We start from the raw sequence: 24419 nt of genomic DNA, 5'->3' as shown, positions 1-24419 counted from the left end.
CATTATGTATGTATTATTTATGGCAGCAGTTAAATATTTCTGGATATGGAATTACTTCTTTTCATAGCTAAAAAGGTGCTTCTCCCCCACCCCTCACACAGTCACAGGAAACAGCTGGGAAAGCAACCAGGGAACAGTCTGAAGAAAATACCATCTAGGGATATACTTAAATTTGTATAAATTAACGGGACATAAAGAGCGTAAAACATTCTACACTCACAATGTTAAATTCCACCAAGTGATGTTTGAGTGAACTCCACAATTTAGTAAAACCAAATTTATGTGGTTTAAACCTCATTCCACAGAAGTCATACCCAAGTACTTGGTCTGTTGTCCGAATGCCATATGATTTTCAGCTCTCTAAAAAGCTGACTGTACAATGTCAATGTACCTTTTTAGGGTTTGAAGTATCAATTACTCAGCTTGGGCAGTGCTGAAGAAAAGGGGTGGGGTTTGTTGCAAAACATTGGCACAGGTTTGGAAGAGAACCCAAATTTTGGGGATCAAGTAATATACCTCCTTTTCAAAGGCTTGTCCCTTATTTCAGCCTGGTATACCTCTAAAACATCCTTTCCCCTTACTGAAGAGAAAGTAATTAGTTAACTGGGCCTTATCTGAATGTGAATGTGAATCTTTCTGACATTGCTGTTATCCCTGGAAACAAAGGTTTGTGTGTGTGGTTTCACCGTGTTGTGTGGTTAATGGAAGGCCATCTGCAAATGAACACTGTACAGTTGTACCTTGGTTTTTGAACAGCTTACTTCTCGAACGTTTTGGCTCCTGAACGCCAGAAACCTGTTCCAGTCTGTGAACTATTTTTGGAAGCCAAACATCCGATGGGGCTTTCACAGCTTCTGATTGGCTGCAGGCGCTTCCTGCAGCCAATCGGTAGCCACATTTGGGTTTCCAAACATTTTGGAAGTCAAACGGCTTCCAGAACTGGTTCCGTTCAACTTCCAAGGTACGACTGTATAGAGCTTCTGGTTCAGTTGCAGTATTCTTCCCAAGGTGTGGAGATGTTTAGATGGCCCCAAGTCTTAAACCTGAGTTTTCTCCCTGAAACAGACTCTAGGTATAAAACTAAATTTAGCTCTCTTTTAAATTGGATATATGCAGTTTTACCACGAACCTGCAAAAACCAAGGGAACAGAACTTTGCAAGCAAAATGCATACAAACGGGAAATGTCTCTCAGAACAAACCTCTTTATTTTGTGTCTGGCTCATCAGGCCAGCTGTGGAAGGAACAGCCTCAGCAGCCGTGGGGGCTTGAGTGGAAGGGGATATATTCGTGGAATTGCCATACGGCTCACTAATGTCATTTACACTCACATAACCCTAAAGGGAGGAATTCAGAAGTTAAAAATAAGAAGAAGCACAAGCTAAACGGCATGCAAGAGTATTAAGGTTCCCAGTGTGCTGTGAAAGTTAGTTTAGTGATCCAGCCAATTTCTGTGGTATTACAAAAAAGTTTCATTAAAATATTTTTTTTAAATCATAGAAATTACAAGCACTGAAAATCTGAATGCTTTAACTTATTGTAAACAAAATTGTTATCATTATATCTGAAGTGGTTTTCATTAAGAGGTAGAACCATTATAACTTAATATGTTTGGTTCAATACGTTTAAATGTAAAAATACTGCTAGATTTCAAAGGTAACTCCCACTATTGCCCCTCATGTGGCTATTTCATGTACCACAGATTACAATGTGGTAGCTTTATGATCTACAACCATTGGAGGGCAGTTCTTCAACAGAAGATGTTTTTAAAAAATTGGCTCCCAGCACAGTTTACAAACTATCGGTGTGTGGGAGGATAGGGGGGAGGGGAGAAAAAGAAAAATTCCAAAGGAATTGTAAAATCATTTAAGAGCATGAAGCTCTGGCAAAGGGAGGCTGCCTTTATTCCAGTGCATTTCAGTGAGTTACTATACTGCAATTAGATGCAGGTTTTTGTTGGTCCTAAGCAACACCCTCCCTGCAAATTTTACTTTTTTGGTTAATATCAAAATACTGACAATTTAATAATTTAGGGACACATTCATCAGCTTTGGGTTTTGTTAAGGTCATCAGAGTAGCTGCAATTCTCTGTTAAAAGTATAAGTCTAGGATTTCATTAGCAGCAGCAGTAGCAAAAGCAGCAGAAGGGTTTTAGGCAAAAGCAAGCTGCAGGAGGATATATTGGAAGAGAATGCACTTTCTAAAAATCCTAACTAAATTTAGTCCCTGAAAAGTACTCTTGCAAGAACACTGCCAGAATTTTTCATATAGTCTAGAAATGAATGATTGATCTGGGCCGAAATACTCTGGAACAGATGGAAATATCTGGACATTTAACTCTGGTTTTGAGGAACTATATTTTGGAAGGTATTAGAATGGCTTCAGAAAAACACTTAATACATCTGTAGGACTTAGTTTTCATTTTTCAAAATTTTGTATGAAGGGTGAGACCACCATGTTTGCATGTGCACACTGGAAGGAGTCGTTTTGGTAATTATCTTCAACATAGGAATACCACGCCACCATAAAGTAGACACAAGGACATGTGCTTTTATGGAAGCTGGGGAAGGCACAATGGATGCATATTTACAGACATACACAAAAAACCTCCAAACCCGACAAAAAGGGATACAATTATGTCAAATTTTATATAAATCCTGCATGGCTAAGCTATCTTTAAAAACATCTATGCAGACCATTTACACACAAAGGAGACTGGACCACATGTCATTTCACACTGAATATTATAAAACGTGCAGCTCTAAATCACCATCTAATACGGAGAACAGTAACTGCTTTCTCTCTCCTTCTCCCAAGTTTCACATTTTTACCTCTTTTAGACTGCTGGGACTTAGGGGGAAGCCTTTTCCTCCCGATAGTGAAGAGTATTTCTTTTCTAGATTACAAAGGTTCTCCTTCTCCTGTTAGCAGATATAAGTTATATTTCAGATACAAATGTTGACAGTCACTTCTATGACAGAACACACACAGAGCACCACAAACAGTCTCAGGCTTTGTTTGTACTCTTCAGAAATAACAAAACTAGACTTAAAAAATTAATGAAGTGGTGAATAAATGTTTCTGGGTGATACTCAAGTAGGTCATGGAGAGACCCAGTGAAATTAATGGACCCAATTTTGTCATCTTCATTAATTTTAATAGGATTACTCAGAGTAGGATTAGCTTTGACTGCAACCCAATGTCTTAGATAACTGAAGCCATTCATTTCAATGGGTCTACTCCTGAGTATACTCACATTGGATATCAGCCTCTGTTTGGAATTGCATTGTATCTCTGTTCATTCCTTTCAACCCCCCATCATCAAATCATATCCCAGTACACAGTTATTTCGCCATGGATTTAGGGTAGTTTGACAAGCACCTTGGTTTTTGGCATTTGTTAACCAGTATTTCCTATGGCAAGCACATAAAATATGGTTGGATAACATGCACATGTGGGTTGTGTTTATGTGCCTGGAATCCTGAGTGGGCCATGTCCAAGGGCTTGTGAAATCACCTGTACAAACAGGGATGACACCCACAACAGAATGGCATCAATTCCGTTTAGTAAACATTCTGCAAAATGACAGCACAGTTTAGAGCAATTGTCAAGAAAATCTTCCGATAATTGTAGTTGTACAGTAATTGCTAGATTCAGGTAGGTAGCCGTGTTGGTCTGACACAGTCGAAATAAAAAAATTAAAAAAAAAATAGTCCAGTAGCACCTTAGAGACAAACTAAGTTAGTTCTGAGTATAAGCTTTTGTGTGCATGCACAATTCTTCAAGATACACTGAAACAGAAGTCACCAGTCCCTTATATATAGTGGGAAGGTAGGGTGGGGTTTTTCTCAGAAGGATAGTTGGAGATGGGTGATTGACTCAATGGGTATGGTAAACCTGTTGATGATTATTAACGACTGCAATTAGTCCTACAGGAAAAAGCAAGGGATAGTATGCAGATGACCAAAAATCGCTTTAGCATATGTAATGAGACAAGAATCCAATATTTCTATTCAGACCAGCTCTCTCCATAGTTTTCAGTTTAGTAATAAGCTGTAATTCAGCAACTTCTCTTTCAATAATGTTGTCTTTGAATCAAGGAAAAGTGCTTACCCTCTGCAACATCATTAGAAGGTTATTCTTCTCTTTCACAAAATGATCTTGTTCTCTTTGTGCCTGCTGGACAATATGATTGGCTTGTTTTTTGAGGGCAGAAATTTTTTCCTATGGCAAAGATAGCACCAAAACAGTCAATATGAGCTTGGGAGTATAATGTACGTATGCACTACTGATCAGGAAGACACTCCCAGGAAGGAAACTAAAGACACTTCTGCACCAGTAACTCTTGCCTGTAGTTCTTGTTGTTGTGTATATTTCATACAACAACCATTTTCACAAACAATATATAGAAATGTTAACTTGCAGTGTAGATTACAACATTAGCTGGTGCAGATGTACAGTGGTGCCTCGCAAGACGAAAAGAATCCGTTCTGTGATTCTCTTCGTCTAGCGGTTTTTTCGTCTTGCGAAGCAAGCCCATTGACGGATTAGCGGATTAGCGCTATTAGCGGCTTTTAGGCTTATCGGATCAGCTGATAAGCGGCTTAGCTGCTTAGAAAAGGGGGGGGGAAACCCCGCAGGAACTCGCAAGACATTTTCGTCTTGCGAAGCAAGCCCATAGGAGATTCGTTTTGCGAAGCACCTGCAAAACGGAAAACTCTTTCGTCTAGTGAGTTTTCCGTCTTGCGAGGCATTCGTCTTGCGGGGCACCACTGTACTCAATCAAGAAACACACATGAAAGCACTTGAGGATGGATGCCAGCTTTAATTGCAGTATCTAAATTAATCTGAGCTGAAAACTAGTGGAAACCTTTACTTTTTCCTGAACTGGAACAACCCAAAGCAAATCACATCACCTTGTGGTAGGGTTGCCATATTTCAAAAAGTAGAGACTGCATGAATTTCCCAGTATTCAGGCCTTAAAGGAAGCAGTTTCAGAAGAATGTAAGCCTCCGTAAATGTGTTTAGGATTGCTCTGTAAACATGAACTTGTTCAGCCACATTTTGTGAATCTTCACTGTCCTATGAATAGTATTTACATTTTTCAACATGAATTGGAACATAAACCCATTACTGAATTACTGAATTGGCCAGTAATTGGCCAGAACAACATCTCACGAAATGGAACCAAGCCACAAAAAAGCAATGATATTACCTACTTTATTTTTAAAGCAATTTTACCTTTCTACTGACAATGTTGCGTTGATATTCAGCCACCTCACGCAGGAGCTGCTGTGTTAAGTTCTCCTTCTCCTCATCTAACCTGCTCTCATTTTCAAGCTGCTGAAACTCCAGATCTTCAAAGTGTTTGCTTTCTACCTCCAGCAGGTCAGCATCCTTTAACAACAAAAGTCAGTGTATATATATTTTTTAAAGTTGTATATCATTAGGCGAAAGTAGGCATGCGGCACCATCCCAAACAAAAATAAGGCTCAGGAAGTTCAAGTCAGTGTGCATAAGATCACACTCTAAGACCTTTAAAAAAAGAAGACGAAAAACAGCTATTTATGACATTTACATTGTTTTTTGAACTGTTGACTGGATGTTAAAAAGGATCATGTATATCCTCAAATCAATTCGTGATATTGAATAGCAGATCAATCTGAGTGCCCCACCCGTGTAATGATCTTTTGGTCACAGTTCAGCACAACCAAGAGATGATCTAGAACTATGTAGATGTAAGGATAAAAAGAGTTAAGAAGCAAGGAAAGGAACATCCAGTAGGCTTGACCTCCCTTCCCTCTTACCTCATTCTCCAGGGATGCTAGTTTTGTGCCTCTTGCCATTCATCGATGACCAAGTTTAAGTTGCATGAAAAGCAGATGGATGGAAAGATAGTATGCAGCTCTCCCCCACATACCCTTCCACCACTACAACCTCCAAAAGCTACTTTAGCATTAAAAAGTCAAGTGAAATTTATACAGAATTCCACGTAATATAAAAGTATGAACTGGGAAATTCAGGAGATGCTGTTTAATACTCTGGTCTCCCTTAGTTCAAGAAAGCAGGTTCCATAATAAAAAGGGGAACTGAATATAAATGGAATATTGGGAAAGAAATCTTGTTTCGGTCTATGAATAGTCATCACCCAAGTGTCTCATAATGGTGAGCCAAATCCTGGATAAATAGATGAGTGTTCTTTTGCAACAATATGGCAAGCGAAGCTGTTGAAGGACAGAATTCTCTGTCTATGGCAAGGATGGGGAGGCTGTAGCGGGACCACAATTCACATCTTCTGTGAGTATTGGTCATGCTGACTGGGGGTAGATGTTGGTGTCCAACAACATCTGAAGGACCACATGTCTTCACCTCTAATCTATGGTGTTAGCAGAACTCCATAAAGAAGCACTTAATATGCCAAGCAGCATGCCTTGAATACGTAGCTAATTTCCATTTAGAATTGTTTTATTCAACATGGAGGTGAAAGTGTAATGTTTTACACTAAGAATGCGTCTGAACTGGAATTTCTTCTGGCATTGTATTCTATCTTATTCTTTCTCACTGTCCCAAGAACGCTTCCATGTCTCAATATTGTGGGGGGTTAATTTCCTCAAAACAAAACAAAAGAAAGCCCACTGAATGTGGGTGGGTAAACCTGTATAGTCGCCTAGCTATAATTTTGAAACAGCATCTACGGCAACGGTGATTTTTTTCCTCTTTTTTTCTTGAAATTTAATAAAGAATTTTTTTTAAAAAAAACAGATTTCATTCAATAGGTAAGAAACAACTTTGAAGGAGGAAAGGATTTCATAGTGGTGGCAAAGGTAAACTTAAAAGCAACTGCAAACATAATGAGGGCTAAAATTAGATCGCTAAGTGCAGTTATTAGACTCAAGAATTTATCCAACACGCTTACAGCAAATTACCCTAAAGCTCAACTAAACATCACAAGTACACAAACACAGGCACACACAACTCTGATTTGCCAACAGCCAAAGGGTGCTAAACATTAACTGGTTGGCAACTTCTAAAGTATGTATCACAAACCAATTTTTAATCCAGCCCTTCACATTCTGTTTATTCATCACCATGCAACAATCCTGTTAGCAGTGCAGAAAACCAGTAAACCCTCGAGATGAGAGGCAGTCAGCAAGTCGTCTTTCAACACTTGTGCTTCTACAAAAAAATAGAGGAATCCATGCTACTGACCCTGTTTAGCTGCTGTTGCAATTGTTCCCGCATGGACTCAGGGCAATTATCAAGCTGTGTCTTCTGCTCGGTATAAAGCTCCTGAAGCTTTTCTAGTTTTTCCCTCTGAGCATCAAGCTTTATTTTTTCCTGGAGTTTGAACCAGAAAAATAAAGAACAGAATTACCTTCAAACCCAAAGCAGTTGTTAGTGATTCTGATGGCACATGGAGCAGGGTTGAGTGGCGGGGATAGGATCGGTCCTAAAGGTGCAGCAGGGATGCTTAAACATGCTGGAAGGCTGTGGCTAATTTTCATGTGCCACAGCATAATCTAGGTATCATATTAATAAACCTGGCAGATGCTAAAGAATGGTTAGTTGACATATGTTAACATTTATTGATTATGTCTCAGGTGCACAAAGGCAAGTTCTCCATTGCGAAACGGAGACTCTGGAGATGGATTCAGAAGACTGGATAAGAGTCACTACAAAGCTTCCTTAAAAGTGCAGAGGGATGGTAATGCTGGCTAAAAACCGTATGGTTGAAGGATATAGATGCCACATGGAAAACTGTTAAGCAATAACCACTTTGCTTGTGGCAATTTGCATCCACCCTCAAACCTTGGAAACTGAAATAAAATATAAAAGTTTGCTTGGTCTGAATTATTTCATACTTCTCTCTACCATCCATAAAGTTCAGCTCTATTAAGGCTGGAATTTTGCCTCCATTAAATTCGGACCTTGGAAAGATCAGGTGCTACACATATATAATTTGTGGGTATACTCATCCCCACTGCACATTAAATTCCATTAATTAAATTTAGATTTTTCAGAACATGTTACTGGATCTAGGACATTGATTAGTAGAAACTAATCAACTTAAGAGGTGGGTTTGTAATTTGACTGCAATTGTCAGTGTCGCAATGCTTTTTATATATATACAAGAAATGGCATCCTTTAGTACTTTCAAGATCAATGGGACACTAGCTATTTAGAAATGGAATCAGTAGTATGTTAGTCTCCAAATGAGAGAAGGACAGAAAAGGGTGAGATTTTACAAAGCGAACTAAATAGAATACTATCCAGAATGACACAGAAGTAACAGGCAGAGAGAACAAGAATGATGGTTTTTAATAGTTTATAAGCAGTGAAAGGATGAACTGAGGCACAGCGTATCGGTTTGGAACAGGAAATTCTGTTTCAGAAATCAAACATGCTGAATGAACAGGACTGGTTCAATTCACTCTAAAGGGAATGCTATAATGACCTCCAATATAAATTTGGCTCTCAAGACATCCAGTCCCTGTTTTGAAGATGAAAGGAATTCCATAGTATGCACTTTTCTTTTAATGCAGATTGAAATATGTTAAATTTGTGTCTTTCTGTGTTTCTGATAAGCATGTCATAAGACTTTTGGACTTCTCCAGAACAAAACCTTTTAGACACACAGATCTAGAAAAACATCAATCATTCCTTCTAGTTATAGGACTAGATCCTGTCCTATATCTGAAACCATATTGTCAATAAACAACTCATGTAAGTGTTACAGTTTCACTTTTTAAAACGGAACTTTTGCTGCAGAAGAACAACATATTTCAGACCACAGCATTTTGTTGGAAAAATAGTACAGTCACCAAAGTTCTGCAATTTTTCAAGGCTTTTAAACACACTAATGAAAGAATTGCAGCTATGACTCAAGTTGCCAATAAGCAAGCTGTATCTGCTTACATGTGCTCTGCCAGCTGTTTAATTCCTATACTTATGGTTCATGGAATCATAGAATTGCAGAGACGGAAAGGGACTGTGAGGATCATCTCGTCCAACCCCTTGTAAATATGCTAGCGGTTTTATTGCTGCACCACTAGCCCAGATTGCCTCATGCAGTGCCTAAACAACGACTGGTTCAAAATTGATATACACATATATAGAAGGACATGTTCTTATCCTGAGCGCCTCCTCTGAAACAACAAAAGGCACACTGTTCCACTTGTGGTGGACAATACAATGTGCCCAGTAATCTTTCACATTAGTTCAAAATTAACCCAATTGTTCACTGTTTTGCTGCAACAACTGCTGGGCTTCATACAGCTGCAACATCAATCTTCGTAGCACATCCAGCTGGATTCCACTCTTTTCATTCACTTACTGTGTTTGTATATTAAGGGGTATATCCATCCTGTTAAACTACAGATGTCCTGGAAACTTTATAGGAGTTGAAAGCAGGGACAAACAATAGGATACTTTGTCACATGTACTTTCTGCTGCAAACAACTGCGGTTTCATGCGGGGAAAGTATTTCTTGGACTGGTAAGAACAGTTAAGATTTTCCAGTGCACATAACATTGTTTTGGGTTTAGGTCCCATCTCTTCCCAACAGACCATTCTAGGTTATTCAGCCCCAGCTCCCACTAGCATATGGGTGCATGTAAAAATTCATAACAAGATGAAGGAAAGTCACACACTTCAGTAGTTCTGTATGATCATGCAGGAATTACTCTCCACTAGACATCTCTTTTTTTTTTTTTTTGCACCAAGATTTCTATAATTTAAAGAATTCTATCTGTATTTACTCCTTTATTTTTCAGATTAGTAGTCTAGCATTCTGCCATAACAAGCACAGAAGGCACTTCACAATTAAAAGCTGTCATCTTAATTATCCTAACACTGGGCTGCTTTAACCTTGATACCCTTTCTTCTTTACTTGTTAGACCCAACATTGACAAAGATGCTCTGTGCATTCCTCTTGCATTTGTTTCACTCTGACTAAATCCTACCTGGGTGCTTTTTGTCCCAAAGGAGGAAACATGCAGGCATTCTATAGTAACCTCTATGTTTGCCCTATAGGGCAAACAACAGCTTCAGAAAAGAAAGAAAAATAGATAAGGAAAGTAGTGTATGACCAAAAAAGAAAGAAGGTAAATACCAATAGCTCAACACCTCCTCACATTCTGCTTCTTCCCATGAATGTGCTATTCCTGGCACTGAAGCCAGCCCTATACAGGGTCAGGGCAGGGGGGGCGGGCGGGCGGGTTGGATCATGCCAGTTCCAGCCCCCCTCACAACCCCCAAAGTCTAGGCATTCCACACAGGGATAAGCATTCCACACACATAGATGTGAACCACGTACTTGGTATGCTACATTTTTACACAATATTCCAATTACACAATTTTCATATGGATGTGTAGGGCCCCCGGGTTGCTGTTCTTCCCCATGCGCCAAGGGAGACACAAGCACCATTCTCCCTATGCTCATGCTGAAAGTCCGCATCAGGTTTTAATGTCCAGGCTGTCAGTGAAGAGGCTAGCAATGGTACCAGCCACAACAACTATGTTACATCTCCACAGCCAGAAGCCACTTGCTGGGAATCACAAGTGGGAAAAGGGCTGTTGTGTGCTGAAGTCCCGCTGCCGGGCTTCTCATAGGCATCTGGCTGGCAGCCACAGTGAGTACAGGCTCTTACATTCTGAAAGTTTCACAAGTCCACATCTATACTGTTTTTGTAAGCCAACTGGAGAACTTTCCTTACTGAGTGGCATTTGAACATGGTTAATAAATAAGCACACACTGTTGCCCATGCTGTCCTGAGCAGTATAATTCCTGGCTGAGAGGAAAAATTCAAAGCAAGGAAGAACTATTTCAGACTTTTATTGCAGCATCCTTATTGAGGTTGCTAATGGGTTTCTAAGGATATTTTCTGCCTAGCAAATAGCTTAGCATATTTGATAATTTAAAAAAGGAGCCAGAGATAGTATGAGGATACTCCTTCAGCAATCACAGTGCAAAACTGCCCCACTGAAAAAGACAACAGAGAGAATATGGCTTATTTCAAGAAAGAAGCAACCTGTTTATCACTCAAAGTGACAAGATGTCCACAGTTTGCTATTCACTGCATGGGAACTGAGGCTATCTAAGACAACCAGTACTCTTTTAACCACAGCAGGAATTGATATATTAAGCATTTATCGCTGACAAGCGTTCTGCAAACAGTCAAGTGACCTTGACCAGTGCTATTTGCTACATGTTGGTTTGGTGCCTAGGACAACAATTACGCAAGATAGATGCATTATTTTTGATCCCCAGTAAGCTTGTATCTGAGATCATAAAGGTCTGTGGAAGCATGGCTTATATTTACAAGACCAATAACCTTATAAACTGGATTACTGCAATCCTACAGATGACTGAAGCACAAAAACTAAACTGCTGAGCAGCTGAACTGTCTAAACTGTCAGCGGGGATTCCTGGGTCCTATCCTTAAATTACAACAGCATACTTACCCACAAGAAAAAAGTAATTCTGGAGCAAGTTTTCAAAGGCAGCCAGACAAATATACATTATAAACGCAAATATGATTTAGCGATCAATGAAATTAATCTATTTTTATGTAATGTATAGCCACTTTTGTCAACAAACTTTTTAGTGCAAAATGGGTTCTCCAATTTATTTAACTATATTTATATACTGCTTAAATAAATAAAAAACTCTAAGCAGTTTATATAACATATTCATAAGAAAATCCCAATAAAGTCAACACATAAAACACACATAGAGAAAAGGAATTATCAAATTGTAGCTAAAGTTATCAGTTTTAAAAACATACATACATAATCAAATTACATGTCTGACTAGGCTTGTCTGAACAAAAATTTTTTTTAGCAGGCATCAAAAACAGTACAGTGAAGGCGCCTGTATTTACTAGATTGGTGCAACAAGTCTTGCAAGTCAACAGCTTCTCAAACCTAAGCTTTGCTATTCCATTAAAAGGACTGAGCACCACTCATGATAAAAACACTTCTACCTAGCATTCCTCTAATGCCAGCTGATGTTAAATATTAGCAGTAGTTTATAGCAGCAATAGGAGTGACTTTCCAGCTCTGGTCTATCAGTAGCAGGTTGACAGCTGTGCATCTACAATAAGGGAAAGCCAAGTGTAGGCAAACTTTTCTGTTTACTATATGCAGCTATTTCCACTACATTATGCAGATCAGTGGAATGATAAAATCGATTGTATTGGATTTCCTGCAGCTCCTGATCTAGACAGTTGTACTCCCAAAGGAAACCAGAAAATATAATAAAGATTCTTGAATATGTTGAGAAAGAAAATACAATGCAATGAAATCTGGGATACGGGTTATGTCACAGTAGGCACTGTCCAATAGGTGCCCATGTATATTAGAGAGCTCTGCCAGTTCTGAAGCTAGAAGGTAGTTCTTTATATGTTATGGCTTAAAATACCTGGAAAATGGTTTGAACAAAGACTGCAATGGGGCAGGAAAGATGAACACATGTGCCATAGGCAATGGCAGAGCTAAATACCACTCTCTGAACAGCTACTGTCTATTCTGTCTTATATATAGCCTTAAACAGTTTTTCTGCATTTCCAAAGCTTCTACTTCAAACACTCTTCTTTGCTGGGGTAACAGGGAAGCTACAGAGAAAAGCTAGCATAGTTTATTGCACAGTGGTGCTAAATACAAGGCTGTTATTGAGCTCATCTTACAAGGGAAGCAGTTAATTTGGGAGGCTAACAGCTGCATGCTACGGATGGAGAAGGAAACCTGAGACCAAGTGGAAGAGCCATTTCCTTTTTCTTTTTAAGATGTGGTGTCTCAATAAAGAGAGGAATGCTTTTTCTTAAAGCCAAAGCAGCATCTCCTATGGACTCTTAAAAAAAACCCAACCCAAGCACAAAATAATTTGAATCCTCTCTATTAAAATAAATATTCACTAGCGCAAACATTTCTATTGAATGTGTTTTGTGCTATTCAGCTTTGAATGTGATGTATGATGGATATGTGCAAGAACTATGTTTTATAGAACAAAAAAGGGCAAGCGGAAGACATGAATAATCAGCAGAAGGCTCTATCCTTTACCTCCAAAACCTTTCACAATTTTCAGGCAGAGAAATATATAATGTTCCAACTTTGCACATCAAAGTAAACTGTGGTTTGTGGCTTACCACGAGCAAGTAGTATACTAGTGCACACTATCCAAATTGCTGCCACTTTGCTCCTCTTCTGGGATGAAGAGCAAGCCATTAAGCTTGACTTATCACTATGCACAAACTCAGAATTATGCTTTATTTTTTCCTAGTAAACCATGATCATGAAGCCAAGGTTTGTTCTTGGCTTCCTGAGTGTCCGTCTTCCTGGCCTGTTGCTCATGCTCATGCAAGCTAAGGTGCAAAACTGATGCAATGAGGCAGACTAGCATACCGCTTCTGCATGGTAAGCTATGATCTGGGCTGACGTCCAGTTTCATGATTATCACATGGAACAAGCAACGAAATGATTCATATCCCCCAACCTGTCAAATTAGATCTCGACAGGATGCTAGCACTTTTGCAATATTTTTGTTTAAAGCAGGGGTGAATCTCCACACCTCTTTAATACATTTGTCCAGCATTCAACCAGAGAACAACTTAGGCATTTTGTTACTGGCAGGAAAAGACTCAGATTTAATGGGACACACCAGGCAGCTATAAACAAGTAACACGGGAAGTTGTAAATGAGACAGTTACAAAACACTGAACAGCAGTTTGTGATGCTAGTAAAGAATCAGAATTTTTCTCTGGCACTTAGGAAGTCCTAGAATGCATGCACATGCGCAGTTTAGAGGATCTCGTGGAGCAGCCAATCCCATACTGACTACATACCCTTTGATGCCGGAAAGGAACCCACAAGCTTAGCCAAGAATCCAGCTGGGAACTGGCCCAGATCAAACTCCTGTTTCTTAGCGCTGCCGCCACCATCCTCCATTTCCTTCCCCTAGTCACGAGAGGTCTTTTTCCACCCAGGTGAACATGCATGATAGAGATTGCAGCTCACTGTTTTCCTTTCCACTAGATCTTTGCTATTAGGAAGAGCTGGGAGATCCTGACCAGGAGATAAGCAGCAACAGAGAAATGGAAGCGGCAAAGGTCCAGCGGCAGGGGGAAGTTAAGAGCCACAGCCCATCCTGCATACCCTTCCCTTCCTCTCTGGCAGCTGTGACCGTGTCAAATATCACCGTCAAGAGTCGCTGCTTGGATTCCCAGCTGTAGCTGGAAGCGGTGAATCCTATCTGTTCCCTACACATGCACAAACAAGGCAAGGAGCTTCTTTCCTACAGAGGAAATTCCACTGAGTACACCTGTTTTCACCAGTCTCATCTTATATCAAAGCCATTTTCCCACTGGGAAGATAATTCCATATAAGCTACACTATGGGAAAGGGGCATTTTATGCATGTCTAAGAAATACAACCTGTATAATTGCATAGAGCCTAAATATAATTTTAAGAAAGTTCTGGAAATATGAAAGTCAGTTCTGAACTGCAAAAAAAATGTCACCCCAAATAAGCTATAACTGAGATGGCTGAGCTAAGTAATGCATTTTGTCTCCTGCCTTAGGGCTGGACCACGTGAAGTTCAGGTCTAATGTTTTACATTCCCATTAGCAATATGATTCTATAAACTGATATTAAATTTATAACAGAAGCACTTAATAAGCTTACTACCCATTGGCATTGTCAGATGGTTGGCCAAGACTTTATAAACCGTGGCTTATAAAGCCAGGATGAACACCATAGACATATGCTCCTCCCTCACCCCTCCTTTCAACATCAAGATACAGTGGTACCTCGAGTTACAAATGCCTCGGGTTACAGGCGTTTCAGGTTACAAAATCCGCTAATCTGGAAGTTACCTCGAGTTGAGAACTTTGTCCCAGGATGAGAATGGAAATCGTGTGCCCCATTAGCGAAAGCACACCTCTAGTTAAGAACAGTTTCAGGTTAAGAATGGGCCTCCAGAACAAATTAAGTTCGTAACTAGAGGTACCACTGTACTGGCTTACATTAGGCCAGAGTTCTCTGTGCATTTGAAATGGGAAACTGACCTTAATTAAGGATAACAAACCAGAAGAATAAGCTTAGCTTAGGCCCCATGTGAAGTCCTCCAAGATCCTCCATCTGGCCTTCAAGATTCCTCCCAGGCCACACCTTTCACAAACACTGCTCGGCACCCTTCCTAGAGTGCTTCAGCCTAGCTAGAATGTGTTCTTGATCTGAGATTACTGCATCTTGTTTGTCAGGATGCAGAGACGCATCTCTCTGTGTAGAAACTTCCAACTTTTGCATGGCTAGAATGTGCAAAAGTAAGATTCGCATCTATTGCTCTGGCCCCTTCCCACCACTAGCATGTGGGAACTCTGCCCCATGAGGGAATACAGTCCACAGCCTGGAAAAGGTTCCCCACACCTAGGATAAAATATTAAAAAATTATCCATAATGTGAAGATTTAAACACTCAGGGTCATCCAAAGAAAGAGATTAACGACAGATTCTAGGCAGATAGAGCAAAGTGCATATAGCCTCACTGCCCAACATAACTTATGGAACTCATTGCCACAGGATGTGATGATGGCTACTAGTTTAGAGAAAATCATGGAAGAGGATATGCCTGTCTATATGGCTGTGAGGCACCTCCATGTTCAGGGAATGTATGTTGCTTCCATGCCTTGGATGTGGACTTGCCAGAGCATCCTAGAGGCATTGTGTTGGCTCTATGGACCTTTGGCTTAATGCAGTGAAGCTCTTCTTTTGTACTAATTGTCTGTCCTACGAACATTTATCCAAGCTCCACTGATCCTTCATCTTTTATTCCACATTAGCAAATAGTACACAGCCTAAATTCAGCGGTAGTCTCATAATGCTGGCATTTTTTTGCTGGCGTTGAATTTAGTCTTCCTGCAAATTAAGAAATCAAGTAAACTGGGTTCAATTTTATTCAAAACATTTTAACTTAATATAACCTACTCAGGTGGTTGTGAATGTGCAGTTTCCTTTTCAATTGCTGCAGAACAATGGGATTTGCTTTGCAGTAAATTACTGTGAAGGCATAAGTGGTTCAATATTCTGCAGCGTGTTGTATGGTGTCTATGGTCTTTGAAGTAGATGAATAAGATTACAAGTAATATGAAAATTCTCCCTTTAGTCTATTTTAAGCAAGCAGATGGAAAGCTGATTATGTTTTCATTCATGATATCTCTTAAGAATTTCACAAGCTTCTGAAGCAGGTGCCCTTAAACGGTCAGATGACTTTGCATAAGACTTCCTGTCAAACAGGTGCCTAGATCAGCAATTAATTCCAGTCTTAACTCTTTCCATAAACATCAAGCTATCACCACCGCAAAACAGACCTGCCATCATTGGTGCTATATATTTTTATGAATGAAATGGTTTTGTCTTTCACAAGTTGTACACAGATATCATTTCACTATTCACAAATCTCCATTCACTGGTGGAAGAGATCAGAACAGCTGTTCAGAAGTGAACAGCAATACCAGAAAACGGAATACGAGTGGGGAAATGATACCACATGGGCTTTAAGGCTGAAGGAAGATACTGAAGGAGTCAAAATGATACATGGGAAGGATGCAGGTGTGAACTACAGCTGCTCCTTACAACTACCGTATTTACTCGAGTGTAAGGCGCACCTTTTTTGGCCAAATTATGTCATGAAAATTAGGGTGTGCATTAGGTTTCATGGCACATTAGATTCAATCACAAGCTTGAAAAGCACCGCTGATGCAGCAAATACTTTAGGGGTTCATAGGTTCTGAAAACTTAGGTGCGCATTAGATTCGATGGCGCATGAGATTCACATCAATACGGTATCATCAAACCATTTGTAAACCACTAGAAACTAGAAGCTACAAAACCATTTATTCCAATGGTTCTTTCAGGAACAGCGTGTTAAAAAACAGAACTCACAGAGCAATCCTGACTAGTGCATCTCCTACATACATTAAGCTGCAATCTAAATATGTTGTTGTTGTTTAGTCGTTTAGTTGTGTCTGACTCTTTGTGATCCCATGGACCAGAGCACGCCAGGCACTCCTGTCTTCCACTGGTCAAACTCTATATACTATAATATAATACAATAATATATAAAATAATGTATATATAATAAAATTATATTATTATTTTTATAACTGCCAACGGTTGTGAAGGCAGTGTAAATCTTCTCTCTGTTGGGTGAATTTTAGTTACAGGCATCCTAATTTGGCCCATGAAACTGTCTTTCCACAGCCATACACACTGAATCTCATAGAACATTACAAGAAAATAAGTTGTGAAATTTAAGTGTTTTTTTAATATTTTTATGTTGGTTTTTTTTTTTTTGTAAAAAATTGGAAACTTTAATAAATATCTTTTTTTTTAAAAAAAAAAAGAATCTCATAGAACATCAGGGCAGATGTGGGACGGCTAAAGCTGCAGCTGCAAATGAACAAGCAGGAGCCTCGCAATGCGCTCCAGATTGTTTCTCTGCAAGCAGAGCTTGCATTCAGCAGCTTTTAAATTTGATGCCAAATGCATGCTCCATTGAGGCAAGTTCCATACAAGAGTTCCCAATGGAAGGACCGATGTAGGAGGACTGCTGAAAGGGTAAAGCATTTATATACACATATGCACATCACTTCTCACATTCCTAAAAGCTATGGCCATGGGGTATTTTTTTTTTACTGGCACACAACTTTGGACCTAATTTAGTGATTATGTGGATTCTCATTTTTACATAATCTTGAATTTCTGGAATGTGATAACATTTCATTAAAATGTTACAGTATTTGCATGTTGGCTTCCACGTTACACATAAAATGATTTAACGTAATGTTCAATGCTCTTTTGCAATTTAGATTTTTGTTTCCTTTTGTCCCCTCAGTATTCTGTAGCAGGTTATCAAAACATTATGTTTAGGAGAGCAAATTACAGGCGTGCAAAATTTAATGTACTTAAGCTAAAAATATGTAGCCATGAGAGGTAAATAAAATTCTCAAGATTTTCACTACGATGAAGGAAACCCATTGCAGATGACATTATTAAAATTGCTGAACATGCACAATAAGAAAAAGACTGTAGACACCACATTAAAGTGCAGAATCCCCCCTGTTATGCCTTACTTGTGTCTACTCAGAAGAAAATCTGAGTTTAATTTGATTTACTCCCAGGAAACTGCAAATGATTGCAGCCTTAGTTCTCATTCTTCATAATTCAACATGTTGTGTGTTTTCTTAATAACTGTGTTTCTTCAATAAGTAACTAATTATAGTATCAATGCCCAACAAAACCCACACCAAGTTCAAGTTATCTTTCTTTTTTAATTTCCACAGTGGCTTCTAAATTAGTTCACAAAATTTTTTATTTCATCTTAAAACAATGCACCATGACACACTATTTTCTTTTGAAAATACTAGTTACTGAAATTCCAATTCTGCACAAAAATATAATTAAAACAGGGATACCATAACTTTATTTACCTTGGTCTTTTCACCAATGGCATTTCTCTCCAGCTCAGCTATCTTCCTGTTTAAATGATCCAGTATTTCCTTCTCCTTGAGAAGTTCAGCTGTTTCAGATTTCTGCTCCCCATCCAATAGGGCACATTCCATATCCATCTAAGAACACGAACAAATTTCTCAGCCTCAAGCCAGCTCACAAAGAAATACTGACACACACTTTTTGAAGGCCTATTCATGCATGCTGCATATTTTAAAACACACTGTGATGCAAAGCCACATTAACTTCTCTTGAGATAGTTTAAGACATGTACAAAAACAGCATGCTATTGAAAACGGAATCCAAGGTTGGCAATTTTTCAAGAACTTTCTAGTGCTTCTGCTTCTGTCTGCTTGTAGTATTTTCACTTCCTCATGGCACAGTTGTTATGTTCATCCCTTTTGCAACAGCTGCTCCCCCTTTACTAAGGTTATTCACTAGGAACTGAGTCATTTGCAGGTTGTTTTTGGCAATGTGAGATCCCAAGTAAAGCAGAATTCAGAAGGGATTTATAATTTAACGGTGCCGTTCATTTCCTTACGCTTTGGCTATGGCAGATACCTCTGCAGTACTCCCAAGTAATACTTTGCAGTTCATATTTGCAATTTTGTAGCATTCATTACTTACATGACTGCAATCCTAAACACACTTACTAGAGGGTAAGCCCCCTTGAATATAGTGCGGTTTATAGATTAGACACCAAGATCCAAGCTGTTGTCCCAATGAGGATCACCAACCCCCACCCCAAGCTGCTATAGCACCCTTCACTTGGATGTGCTATTGTGCTATCATTCGCATAGGACTAAAAATAAATGCTAACACCCAATGTGCTGGTGCTAAGGAGTGTGGCCAGCAGGTATATCAGCATCATGAGTACAGCTACTGTAAAAGGCACATTCTTGCTGTGCCTTCCATAGTTGTCAACTTTTCCCTTTTCTTGCAAGGAATCCTATTCAGAATAAGGGAATTTCCCTTAAAAAAGGGGAAAGTTGACAGCTATGGTGCCTTCATGTGTTCACAAAATACATGTGTTGGCATGATGACCATTGTACCACGGGCAAGGTACCCTTTTGGCCCAGCTGAACAGATGGTTATCTCCCCACCAAGCCATAGGCCAACTTTGACAGGTGGGCAGGGCCACCTGTCAATCTTCAGCTGATAGGCAGGTAAGCATGGCTTGGGGGGAAATGGGGGGGGCAATTTGGACCCACCAGAAGACCAGGTTTGATCCATGGGCTAGTGGCTCTCCAGCCTTGTTTCATATCAACCAACATTTCAGTAATCAGATGAATGTGTTTTATGTACACCTGCAGCTTCTTGCAGCAAGATAGAGGCTCAAATCTAATCAGATAAAAACAAAGAGAATACTTTTTATACCTCCCTAGAGGACTCATCCATCTGATCATTTAAATCTTTGACCTTCTGTTCAAGTTCTTCCAAGTTATTCAGTATTATAATGCGCTGTTCTTCCATCTGATTAAGCTCCAGTGATCTTTGTTCATCACTTATGCACTCTGGTGTCTGAAAGAACAACAAGGAAGTGTTGTTACTTTTTAAAAATACAAGTTCCCAAAATGTATGTTTTCTCACTGCTCCACCCCCACCCCAACAACTGCTCTTAGTATTACCTAAAAATACCAGGCCCAAAACGTTGCTTAAGCCAGCAGATTTTTAAGAACAGCAGCAGCAGAATTGCACTGTATAAATCAGATTTTCCCCCTCCTTTGTTAATACTGTTGTCTCATATTCCTCAAAGGTGCTGTTTCAAAACTCCTACCCGTTTACCTATTGGACAATATGGGAAGATACAAAAACTAGTGTCAAGGCAATTTTCTGAGCAACTATTTTCTGCATCCTGTGATTTTTTTTCCTGGGGGGATGCAGGGGCACACATACTCCTTAACAGTTTGTGAATTTTTGTACTTTTGTCCACTTACTGTATTTATTTTCCCCGATTTGAACTACAAAATGGTGATTTTCTTGAGTCAAAATGAGAGTACCCCTAAACATTATTTTTTATATAGAAAGAAAAGCACTGCCTGCGTCAAACTGCTTTAAACCCTAGCACAGGCAGAGACTGATAGCACAACAATCTCTTCAGGTTTATTCACACATTGCCTGTGCTTAGGACTGCATCCCTGGTGTCCTGACTATGGCTTTTGTGTTCCAAGGGGGGCTGGTTAGTCTCCAGAGGGCAAATTAGTTGCATAAGGTCACAAGAGTATTTCTCAGTATCAGAACTACACCCAGGACTCAGTTCCTATTCTCTGTCCTTTGCCTTAAATTACTAAACCATATGCCCTTCTCTCAGACGTCTGTTAAGCAATACAGTTTTGGAGCTACAACTCTGGCATTTTAGAACAAATAATGAATTGCATTCAAGTGATCACTGCTATTGCTATTAACATAATATAACAGATTTTTTTTTTATGAACTGTACTCCTTACTAGCACTAGTAATCCTAACAGGAAAGCCCCCTTTTCACAAGAATCCCTGCTCAGCTATTTCTAACACTGCAGCTTGGGTTTCACCTTCCTAGCAGAGAATTAACAACAGGGCTCTTCACTTATAGGAGGCAAAGTATAATCATAAGGAAGAGATGCAAGACCACAATCCTGTAAAGACAAAGGGGGGGGGGACATTATAAACAAGCAGAGGGGGCACATGAAGAAGGGACTAGATGACTATTGCAGGGTGTGGGTCAGTTCATATAGCAGTATAGTGAGCAGTATAGACCATCCCCCCAGGAACAGCACTATGTGCTTTGAGAGGGAAAGAAGTATAAAGGTGACATGGAACAATTCCATACATCTCTCTCTTTCCTTATGATATGAAGAATGTACCAAAAGGGAGAAACTAACAGGACTGTCCCTCATCCTCAGCCTAACCCAGTTGGTCACTGCTGCAACAATAATACATTTTTTCTTCTATGATTCCCTGTTCACCAACAATACACAGCAGCATCTGTCTCCTGGGAGCTCTGTGCAGAGTGTTTTAACTTCTGAAAAATTATTCTGCTGATCCCACTTCTACTAAGACCTGAAGATTCAGGGTTCAATTTTTCTAAAAAGTCAATTCCGATCTCTTCGGGGTGTTGAAAAAACTCCAGCCTGGATTCCCCTCTCTTTCTGCCCTCCCAAAACCATTAGCAGTCTGCTAATCATAGCTCAGTGGGATGTGCAGTGCTTGTGTTGACAGTTCCAGGCACCATGCCATTCTCTAGTACAGGATACTATAAGGTCTAAAGGGCTCGAGGATGCAAATTCACTTTTCTCATCCTAGTTTTCCTTTACCGGCTGACATATAACATTCTGTGTTTCCTGGAGGCAACTGAGCACACCCAGACATCATGAATCCTCTCTTTCGAATAGCATCACACTACACTTGTGAAAAACAGTTTAACGAAGACCACGTTGAGAGAGACAAGAGTACTTATTGCCCCCCTTTTTAGTTTCTCTCTCTCTAGAAAAAAGTAACGTCCAGAGGCATAAGAAAGGTCTAACTGACAGCTACTTGTTGTTTCATTTGGACCATATGTCAGCATTGAAAAGAAAAGAAGTCACCAGCTTTTATTTTTGAATACTGATCTGGTTGCGTATTTTGCAATGGCTTCACTTCCCATCCGTTGCTCTGATTGGTGCCAAGGGGACTGTGCACTTCCTGGATGCCGCCACAGTGTGGCAGCCTTGAATGTAGCCTGCACTACTATATGAACTGGGCTCTCTTTCTTTGGTTGTCCAACAGCGATGGCAGCTGAAAATCAAGTAGACCCACCCACCCCCCTTGGCAGTGGCAGTCAGTCAGTCACCAACAAACAGCATTGGGACCTGTCCGTGAAGAGGAGGTTGGTGCTGTTCAGAAAAGAAGTTACAAGGTGTTAGTTTGCACTTATCTGGATTGTGGCCTCAAAACTGGCATTTCTAAGCTAAACATATATAAACGCAGGTTTGCGATTGAAACTTGTGGATTTTAACTGTTTCTCGTGGTAACTGATCTAACACAGAACGGGATCCCCAGCCAGTTTGTCTTATAAAGTATTTGCCATTACCTTGGACATGATGCTCAGGTAGGATGATTCATTGGCACTCTTCAAGAAGGGAGACGAAGGTAAGGGTGATGTTGTCCTGTTGTCACCTAAATGTTTATTTGTCCTCATCCCTCGGGGGGTAAGGAATCCCATAGCATTTTGACCTAGATCACTGAACTCAGAGAAGTCGGTATCTCCAGTTGGCATCTGCAAGTGATTTCTGAATCTTGTTTCGGGAGTCATCTGAGAATCGTCAAAGACAGAATCTTCCTCAGATACCTGAAGCTTTTCAAGTTCTTTATTGATTTTCTGAACATCAGCTACGGTTGTGACAGTGGCAGGATCACTGTCTGGCTTGGAATATTCTGCACACAGGTTAAGAATGGTCTCCAGCCGCTGACGCTCCTAATATTTGAAAGAAGCAATGAAAACCATTAAAGGTGAGGGCTAGGATAAATGCAGAAATTAATATTAGCATCAAACTGAATGAAAAGGGTACTTAAAAACTGGCACATTGATCCTGAATCCTATATCCTGGAATGTAGGCATCATGGATTTCAATCTAACATTCTTCTAATTAGCAAGCAATTCGTACATACTTTATAAATTTAAGCAAGCAACACGCAAAGGTCATGCAAGGCATAAACTTTTAGTAAATTATGATCACTCACAGAAAACAATGGACTTCAGAAGGGCAAATCTTCTAAATAAACATTTGTGGTAATGCAAACGTTAGGGTCTAAGCAGACTATGAAGGATTACGACTACATCAACATCAGTGATTGCTGAATCTCCTCTTGAGAAACGTTGCAAACCACACTTCATGCTTACATTTCAACATATGAGTACTCTGTACTTGTGCAGTTCATGTGACTGCAAGGCTGAGGGTTTGGCCAAATTACACCACCATAGGCTTGAGAAAGCTGTCACCAACACATATACTTTCAGGTACAGTATAAAGTCAGTTTTAAAGGATGGTTCTCCAGGATGCAAGTTAAACATGTTACAGTAGCCTTAACCTTGCATTCAAAAGCACTGTGCATGATAACTAGGGCAACTAGAGTCTCAGCTGCCAGCTACCTAATTTTCAGTGTTAAGAAGTACTCCTTTAACCTTAATCTTAACCGAGTACTCAACTTCAATCTGTCTGCAAACTGAACATAAGACTAGGCACAAAAAATAAGATCCAGTCCAAGCCTATGATTGTAAGGCCTGCTGAGTCCAAGGGAGCTTACTCCCAAGTAAATGTGCACAGGATTGCAATGTTACAGCACAATCTGATGCATGTCTATATAGGAACGAGTCTCGTGGAATTTATTCCAGGATAAGTGTGTCTGCACCCTCTGGGTGATTTGCAAGCGGGTGGTATACAGATAGTTTTAAAAATAAATAAAAATGCTTAACAATGTTATAGAAAGGACTCATTCCTCCCCCCCTTTCTTAAAAAAATCTTGGGGGAAAGGCAAGTGGAGTTTGTGAAATCAAGATTTTCTGCATATCCATGAAAAACATGCAAGTATATGAAAAAAGAGCCCAATGCTATCCCGAAAAAGATAAGATTATGAGAAAATTCTGTACTTGCTTCTGAATTCTACCTTCTAGTCATGGAGAAAATATCAGTATAGTTGAGCTAGCATAGCTAGTCAAATGCATTCTTGAATGATATTGTATAGCATAGCTAGTCAAATGCATTCTAGAATTATCTTGTAACCTGACTTCCCCTCTTCTCCCCTCTCAAGACAGTAAACTGAAAAGACAAAATGACAACAAAATCCTTGCACCTCAAAACTCCTTTGCTCACTCCATGCTTTTTCTCCACAAGCCTCCAGCTCCCTCTTCATTTGCTTAGCCCGTATTTTCTCTCTTCCTCTTAAACCCGTATTCTTTGAGT

General features: G+C 39.7%; 1 protein-coding gene across 9 annotated transcripts in view; it reads right to left on the bottom strand.

Annotated features, from left to right (window-relative positions):
* The window catches only part of PHLDB2 (pleckstrin homology like domain family B member 2), a 77347-nt gene that overhangs the window by 14040 nt on the left and 38888 nt on the right, over positions 1-24419 (bottom strand). For 6 of the 9 annotated variants that reach the window (XM_082219698.1, XM_082219697.1, XM_082219700.1 and 3 more), the window contains 8 exons: positions 22550-22933; positions 19879-20022; positions 18483-18620; positions 7208-7336; positions 5240-5395; positions 4112-4222; positions 2830-2919; positions 1201-1335 (listed from right to left, as the gene is read on the bottom strand). In XM_082219698.1, the coding sequence (XP_082075824.1) occupies positions 1201-1335; positions 2830-2919; positions 4112-4222; positions 5240-5395; positions 7208-7336; positions 18483-18620; positions 19879-20022; positions 22550-22933 (1287 nt within the window). The remainder of the gene's footprint in view (positions 1-1200; positions 1336-2829; positions 2920-4111; positions 4223-5239; positions 5396-7207; positions 7337-18482; positions 18621-19878; positions 20023-22549; positions 22934-24419) is intronic. The other 3 variants (XM_082219701.1, XM_082219705.1, XM_082219704.1) reach the window with 2 other exon arrangements.

Source organism: Podarcis vaucheri (assembly GCF_965113315.1).
Source record: "Podarcis vaucheri genome assembly, chromosome: 4".
NCBI classification, from domain to species: domain Eukaryota; kingdom Metazoa; phylum Chordata; class Lepidosauria; order Squamata; family Lacertidae; genus Podarcis; species Podarcis vaucheri.
Note: the sequence above shows the minus strand (reverse complement) of the source record. Positions and strands in the feature narration are given on the sequence as shown.